The sequence below is a fragment of the Colletes gigas genome, unplaced genomic scaffold, assembly GCF_013123115.1.
Source record: "Colletes gigas isolate AHSC1104 unplaced genomic scaffold, ASM1312311v1 Colletes_gigas_Sc00019, whole genome shotgun sequence".
NCBI lineage: Eukaryota > Metazoa > Arthropoda > Insecta > Hymenoptera > Colletidae > Colletes > Colletes gigas.
The window spans coordinates 125,483-134,495 of NW_025106648.1; the positions used below are offsets into that span (position 1 = coordinate 125,483).

The following is a 9,013-nucleotide window of genomic DNA, read 5'->3' on the forward strand; positions in this document are numbered from 1 at the left end:
AAAATTAAATTGGAGACAAAAATGAATCAACACGATTAATAATATAATCGACTTTTCATTGTAATCGAAGTGTAAATCGACAGCAGAAGATTTAGAATTGTTTGAACACATTTTTTTGTCCGCTATCGCGTTAATTAATTATTATTTCTTGTTCTGTCTTGATAAAATTTACAAAATTAAACTGGAGGCAAAAATGAATCAACACGATTAATAATATAATCGACTTTTCATCGTAATCGAAGTTTAAGTCGACGACAGAAGATTTGGAGTTGTTCGAACACATTTTTCCAATGCTTATCAGGTTAATTAAATTATGGTCTCTCGTTCAGTCAGCGATTAGGATGAAATATCGTCGCCACGTTACCCCCAAAACGATTGGGGAAGTAGCACCCAAGTTACTTTTAATTAAGCCCTTTAATTCGATTCGAAGTTTCCCCTCGATTTTCCACGCGGCGAGAAATTTCGCTACCAATATCGAGCAGGCTCGCGTTTTCGCTGGCATGCGTGTAGTCGCTCGTTAATCCGTATAACCATCGTGGAACCTTATCTCCCGATAGCGTTAATTCGACGCCCGGTCGCGGTTTCGCGCAAACCGTATCGATATCCGCGAAGGACGGCCATTAGGCGCGTGTAATTGCCGCAGAAATCCAAGTAAAGTTCGCCGTTGTGCGGCTCGCATGTGGAATACCTAATGCCGTATGTTAATACGGTCGCATGCGCCAACGCCATTCCGATCCTCCCGGCAGATAGTCCGACGATTTTTTAACGATTAATCGCTGCACAGGCATCCCGCTGTGGTCGTATCACCGAGAATGCTTGTTACGCCGGGCCTTTGCCTCCTTATTCGCGCAATTTTCAATAAATATCGCCGATCGTCCCTCGCGAGTCACGTTTCGCACGCGGTGCAACCCTGTAAATTGATCGATACGAAAGGTCCACGAGATCGAAAACGGGAATATCGTTTTTAACGAATTTTGACTGTAATATTTTTTTCTTATGCTCCCGTGTGTCCTTTTCGCCAATGGTCATGCCACGTTGCGAATCGATATTTTTTAAATTTTGCGTGCATGAAAAATTGTATAACGAGAAGCGAAAAATGGCGAAGAGAAACGATGCAAAAAGGGGGTTTTGGACACTATATTCTCGTGATTTATAGTATAAATTTGTTGAAATAAGACTGGAAATCAAGAATAAGGAAATTGCGTGGGAGGCAAAATTGAAGTTAAATATCATTGATATTAAATCAAATTAGTTGTGACATTATATTGAGAAATATTGAAATTTGACATCCTCACTTTTTCTCTTGGATCCTTTGAACGATTTAACCCCTTCAGAGATGAATTACTCATTGTAACATTCATTGAGCATCGTTTTAAGTAGCGAATGGTAAATTTGCCTGAGCTTCTTAAATTGCGTACATGTGTGACGTCCGCTAGAAGAATTTTTCAATAATTAAGAATTCAGCGTTCGAATTAAAAATTTTACAGCGTGAAATTCATATAGAAAGAAGTGTGAAAAGTTTATCAGAATATAGAGCCGCAATTCATTAGAACTTATCAGTAATATTTTATCTTATGAACACTGTCATTAAGTTTGATGCATGACAGTAAACTAAGCGTTAGTGAAAAACGTTTACTAAATTAACACCTCACTATTACGACGTTAATACCAAACCGGATGAAATTAAAACAGATTCGACGGTGAGATTAGCAATGAAGCATTTAATCAACGAACAATTAAATTTTTGAAGCAACGAACGTTTCCTTTAAGATCTATACAAACATGCAATTATCCACGAAAACACGATTAAACATAAACCAACGCGTTCACGGACTGCAATTAAATTTGTTGTTTGTTTTGTAAATGCATGAATAACATTAGCATCCTATCTCGAGGTATCTCTACCGTGTTGAGAATTTGGAGCGAACATGATCTCCATTCGTTCGATTCTGTTGCGTCAAAAGATCGATTGCGTTTCCTATTTATATAACTTTTCGTTAGAGTTATAATTATTCTTATTTATCACGAAAATAAAAGAGATAATTAAATATTGTTTGTAATAAAATAAAAGATTCCATTGCGGTGATGGGAATTTATTTTCATTCGACTAATGATGGTGCAATCGAGTTAGGATCTATTTACCATTTTGTGGTTCCTACAGTTTCACAAAAATGGCAACGATATTGGTGCTAAAAGTACACAAAACATTCGTTTGATCTAAAATAATAAAAGACGATTGACACTTTGAAACCTCTAATTAACATCTGTAAGAGAGTTCAAGCAGACATTTGAATAGAAAATACCCCATTTAATATTTAATAAAGCCATTTAGTATCTAATAAAAGAATCTTCGATAATGGGGGATTATATAATCGATCGAATGTAATTCTATAGTTTGATAATAAAACGAAGAAAAAAGTTACGGAATATATCCAAATTTATTTATGTTACAATTCAATAAAGTTGAGATAAATTTCAATATGGGGAGGGGGGGTTATTGGTGGTTGATAGCGAAACAATATCCCGGACGGGGCATCGACTCGTGCCGAGGCGTTATCTTAAATGCATCCGATGGAACAATTTCCACGGGATCGCGATCGTACGCGGTAGATTAGAGGCGACGCGGCAGAGAGCACGATTTCCCGGCGTACGTTTATCCCGGTACTCGCGCGAGCACGGTTTTTGCAAATGCAAAACGAGACGCACAAGTGTAATACGGACGATGAGGTGCAGCGAAAGTAACAGAGCCATTATGCCGCGGAGTATATAAGGCTCACTCTAGAAAACGAAGCGGTTCAGTTAGTGGTTATACGCCACCACAAAACATACGCGAACTCAACGATGAATATTAAGGTAAGCGATACACAGTTAGTGCGAAAATAAAAGGCGAAACTTTCCCGAAATACGTCCGGTCACGATTGGTGTGCATTTTTCCAACCGAGATCTTTCGATTCACTTGCGATTTTAAGTGGACTTGTGCACAGTGTTCGAGGGAACTTGGCTATGGAGCAGGGATGAGTCAAATTCAATCGAATAATCCAGAAATTCTGGACTGGAATTTTTTAATTGTTTAGAAATTTTTGCTGGAGAAGGGTGTTCTATTCTTGTTCAATTTGAATCCGTACTTTTGGTTCTATGTTTCAAGAGTATTCTCAATTTTGTTCGTGTAAGAATATCAAAAACGACAATTGCACTTTGGAGTGTAATATTCGACTCTTTATGTATCGTTTAGTGGATTAAAAAGATTGTAAAAAACGTCGAATTTCGAAAGTTCTAATATATTCCAAATTTGGTGCCACTCAGAACTTGAGACACAGTATTTTTTAAGGCCTCCAGTGGATTCACCGTAACTTCTATACTTAATTATTAACCCTTTGCACTCCTTTGGTACCGCCATAGCAACAAACATTCAATTCAAATTTCATTTATGATAACACAAATTGAATTTGGGAAATATATGAATAAAATTGAAATTATAGGTATTTATACATTTTCGCGGAGAATAGAATATTTTTTTTATTTTTAGAAGTCACATCACAAAATTGCAATTGATATTTTACTAGTTCATATTAATATTATCGGAGTACAAAGAATTAATACTTTTGTAGAGCTAAAAATATGGATTTAAACTGATTGAAAATTCAACAAAAATTTCTAAGAAGCCACTAAAAAATTGCTGTTGCTATCATATTTATTATATTCACTCTCCAACAACTTGGTCATTTGCTGAATTGCGTAACGCCACATACTTTTTATATGAGTGACCACACGGTATCCAAATAACATATTTATATAGAGATCTATTAAAAAAATAAATTGAGAACTATGAATTAATCTCGTAAAACAACGACCCACTAAATCAAATAAAAATACAAATAAAAATAAAACAGCGAAAGAGTCCAAGTGAATCGAAAGTCGCGTTAATAGATTTTCAATAAGACGAACGAGAACCGAATACTTCGTATGTCTCGAGGAGTAGACCTAGTGTCGCGATAGTTCTAAACGATATTAATAACGCGACTTTCTCCGTCAGATCGCCATCCTGGTGGCACTGGTCGCGCTAGCGAGCTGCGCGGAGGAGCCGAAGAAATCGGAAGCGGAGAAGGACTCGGTGGCCGAGTCCACGGAGAAGAAGACCGAGAAACGGGGTCTGCACGGTAGCTACGGCGACCTGGGCGGCGGCGGCGACTTGGGTGGCGGCGGCGACCTGGGCGGCGGCGGTGGCTCGAGCTACGATCACCAGGAACACGTGAAAACAGTTACGTTGGTGAAGAAGGTGCCGGTTCCGTACGAGGTCACGAAACACGTGCCCTACTTGGTGGAGAAGCACGTACCGTACGAGGTGAAGGTCGGCGTGCCACAGCCGTACACCGTCGAGAAACACGTCCCCTACCCGGTGAAGGTGTTCGTGAAGGTGCCGGTGCACGTGCCCCAGCCGTACACTGTCGAGAGGAAGGTGCCTTACGAAGTCAAGGTTCCCGTGGACAAGCCGTACGAGGTGAAGGTGTTGGTGCCCCAGCCGTACACCGTCGAGAAGCATGTCCCGGTGCCAGTGAAGGTGGGCGTGCCTCAGCCGTACACCGTCGAAAAACACGTGCCTTTCCCGGTGAAGGTGAAGATCCCGGTGCCTCAACCCTACCCGGTCGAGAAGCCCGTGCCCTACGAGGTCAAGGTCCCCGTCGACAAGCCTTACCCGGTCAGCGTGCCTAAACCGTACCCGGTCACCGTCGAGAAACCGTACCCCGTGCCAATCGACAAGCCAGTACCCTACGAAGTTAAGGTTCCCGTTGACAAACCGTACCCCATCCCTGTCGAGAAACCGTACCCCGTCCACGTCAAGGTTCCAATTCCTCAGCCTTACGCCGTTCACAAACCTGTGCCTGTAACGATCCATAAACCCGTGCCTTATCCAGTCAAGGTGCCCGTAGACAAGCCCTACATCGTCGAGAAGGAGGTGCCCTACCCGGTCGAGAAGGAGGTCCCTGTTCCTGTCAAGGTCCCAGTGCCCGTGCACATCCACGAAGAGCACGGAGGCGGCGGCGGGGGCGGCTACGAAGGGTTCTCTAGCCTCGGGGACGGCGGTGGTTACCTCTCGCATCACCGTTGATTCCCCCGACACCAGCGATCGGTCCCTTCGTCGTTGAAGCCTCATACGCGCGCTTGCTGGATCCCTGGCGATGTCTGTTCTCGAAGAACTGTTAAACGTCTCATACATAATCGCGGGTTTGCTGGAACGTTGTTCGTGGGTTCGATCGATCCTCGCGAAAAGGACCGAAGAGAGGATCGATCGAACGACGCGGTCGAGGCTTCGGTAAATTCTGTGTGTATGGGCTGCTTAACACGTTGACCGTTAAGGTTTTTACCAGGAGAATTTGAAAGATTTTACAAAACCAAACGCTATTTATTATTATGAAAGTCTCGTCGTCTCTGTGGACGTTTGAGTGGTACGGACGCGATGGGATTCCCACTTGGATGGTCGAGGAACGCTCGATTTTTAGGCGCGGCGAGCGCGGAACGACCACTCCGGCGCCAACGCCAGCGTCCAACAGAATTTTGCAATATTTTTTCGAGCCTGAGCGTTCCTTAAGTGCTGGTGGGAATCGTGCCTGCACTCGGGGGAAACACCTTCGATTAAAGTATACAAAGCTACGAGCATCGCACCCGAGACATGTTCACGAAGGTGAGATAAATCGATTACATCGCAGTAATCGTGAAACAACTACTTCAAAAATTCTGATCACCGAATCTGATTTCCATCCAGGAACTATATCTTGAAATTCCCCGGTATATGTATCATTGTTTCGCTGAAAATGCCAGGAGCACCTTAAACCTAGAACTTGAGGGAAGAGGGTCGTCGTTATCGTCGAGTATATGTCCTCCTACGTAACTCGAGGAACGTAACTGTACTGAAGGGACAAAGAAAAATCGGTGTTAAAAGAATGTGGACAGTGTTGAGTACACGAAGGCTGACTCATACTGACCCAATACCACTTGCAACTCCTTTCTGGACCGATCTTTCTTCGTTCCTGTAACAAGTATGCGCGACAGTTACGAATAATTTGGGCTTTAAGAGACAGTTGGAGTCGAAAATTGAAAATTGCTCGCTTCTAAGATTTCACTTTCCTGCAATCCTATCACCGAATTCCGTTGGCAAGGTGTTTGTTCGGTAGCGAAATTGAATTTCGTTCATGGGTTCTAACGTTTACGAGGGATAATATCGTTCGCGAATTATGGAAATATTTTGAAAGAGCTTAACATATTACTCGCAGAAAGTATGCTTTTGTACGATAGTTACGCTTTTATTTTAAAACTGTGCGCGTCGCGTCTATCTTGCTGTTCCAAAGAAAACTATTATCGGCGTTTGAGCGAGCTTCGCGCGCGTAAGTTAGCCGATGTATAATAAGCGCCGCCGCGGGATTACGATCTGGCTGCGGCACGAGAACACTTGTACCTAATTTAAGTTAAGATATCCGAGCGAAGTAGAGTCTCCTTTTGTATCAAAGATTTTTAATAAATACTGATCAATCCTGAAACGAAGTCTCCCGTCTTCTCGAACTGGTGAATCAATAATAAAATGATAATTCGTATGGTCCAATATAATCTTAAGGGTGAGTAATGTTAAGGGTAAATATGGAACTTTTTCAACCCCTTCAACAGGACCATTTTATCGAATACAAAAATGGTAAAATTCTTTTTCAGATAGAAATGTCGAGAAACTAATAGAAATCTTATAATCGTTGAACAAAATTGAAATTTGTAATAAATAATAGGATTAGGTTGTATCGTAGAACACAATATTTCTGATGCTTATAGTCTGCTTTTGTTTTTTAATATGACGAATAAAATCGGTAAATAAGCAAATAAATTCTAGCGTTAGTGAATTAGAGATATCTTTGAAATTAAATAGATCATAATATTCTTAGAATATTGCAGTATAATTTGAAAGCAAATAGGTTACGACGATAATCGTATTACAGAAATAAATACGGAAGCTCTTAGAAAGAAATTTTGTGGTTTCTACAGTTTCACAAAAAGTGCTAAAAGTACAGAAAACATCCATTTGATCTGAAATAATAAAAGACGATTGACACTTTGAAACCTCCGATTAACATCTGTAAGAGAATTTAAGTAGAAAATACCCCATGACACCATTTAATATGTAATAAAAGAATTCTCTGCAAAAACGATTCATGAGAGCTAGTAAAATTCTTCTGTTGGTACTATTATTTTGCTACGTCGAAGCGTGGAATTATCGTCTTATTACTGATTTTCCGCGACACGTAATAGGAAAAGCCAGTCGCGCCTAAAAATTCCGTGCGAACGCGTTTACGTTCCGACGCTTTCACGACGGCGTCGAATCTGCCGGAAATCTCGTCCTCGCGCGAGTTTCACTTTTACAAAATTGCTCTCCCTTTTCGCGCTGCTGACCAACGCGACGGAACGAAGTAAAGAAAGAAAAGCGACGAAAGAAACAGAAAAAGTTACGCGATGACAGAGAGGGAGAGACAAGGGTGAGGGAAAACGAGAAAAATATAATATCGCCGGAGACAAGGGTAGGAAACCTTCAACTTTTGATATTTATAATTGCACGATACCGGAAAATTATTCAGAATCATCAGGAAAAATAGCGGGCGAATATTCGACTTTGTATCCTGGGTATTGCTTCCGGGAGTACTTTCGAACATGAACGAATCTTAATCGTTTCACGATTGCAATTAAGAATCTCGGATACGCGTTCAAGAAAGCCATTACTTTCTCCGCTACTGCACGAACGAACCTTCTTACTTCGATTCACGTGCGCGTATCTAGAAACAGCGAGTAGACTCGTTTGAATTTAACGGCGTCCTTTTCCATGGCACCGGAGCGCCATTTTTGAGATTCTCGAACGGCCCAGGAAAAGGTCAAAGATTAATTTCCGTATGCTCGTAGAAATTATTCTAACCTTTTATTGGAGAAATCATTTCTGATTATTCGTAATACAAAACTACTCAATTTGACTGAGCTGTTGTAGCAACATCATTTATTAAAAGTTAACAACTTCAACGACTTTTATATATTTCAAATTAAGTTCTTGGAAATAAATTGATTTCTATGAAAGAGATAAAAATATTATATTAACGATGGCCAGTATGTGAATAATGAATATTTTACGTGGACATGTTTTCTTGAATATATTTTACTTTATGAAAAAAATGCAGAGTCTTAGGAAATAACTTTATACGTCGAGGGCTGACTAAAACGTTCTTATACTACTATCAGTAATCTCCATATAATTTACGCGTTAGAACAAAGTTTTGCTTTGTTTATAATTTCAATGGCTAGAACTAAAATGTTTAGACTATTTTAGTGATCTGTTATTTTAGCATATTTTATGTGAAAACTATTTTCGATATTATAATAATCGTTTCAATATAATTGATACGTCCAGAATAATTTTTCTCAGAATATTCTTGAGATTTCTTTTTATGCTTCTGGTATATTCCAAAAAAACAGTCACGTAAAACTATAAAATGGAAGGTTAGTCATGTTTTATTTAGTCGTAGAAACTGTTCCAACTTTTTACGTGTAAGCTATTCTCATTTTGACGATTTTCGTTTCAAAAATAGATAGCGATCTCGTTACAAGTAGAATTGAGCAGAGCGCAATTTCATTACACCCATTACTGTAATTACTATCTATTATTGTGGTTTAATCATAATCGTAAATCTTTAAAGCGCGTAATAACTTTCTAATTATCGTGTAATTACCGCGTAATTATAGTAAAATTACAGTGATTAATTGTAATCGTATGGTTGCATGTGTAATCAGATTACATTTTACTTACCTTTGATTACAGCTATCTTATTTTACATTCAACAATCTTAATTGCACTTTGAGATTTTATGAGATTTCAAAATATTTTATAGAAGCCATTTTGAATTCCAAATATATTTGAGAAAAAATGTAAAATTAGTCAAACTGTTCTGACTTTTTATATGAAACCTATATCTCATTTCATGAATATTATACCTTG

General features: G+C 39.7%; 1 protein-coding gene across 1 annotated transcript; it reads left to right on the plus strand.

The window, feature by feature from the left end:
- Positions 1 to 2,841: 2,841 nt before the first annotated feature.
- Positions 2,842 to 5,107, plus strand: LOC122400613 (proline-rich protein 4). Its single transcript, XM_043402146.1, has 2 exons — positions 2,842 to 2,853; positions 4,034 to 5,107. Exons 1-2 carry the CDS (start codon positions 2,842 to 2,844, stop codon positions 5,105 to 5,107), a joined length of 1,086 nt encoding a protein of 361 aa, XP_043258081.1.
- The last annotated feature ends 3,906 nt before the right edge of the window (positions 5,108 to 9,013 follow it).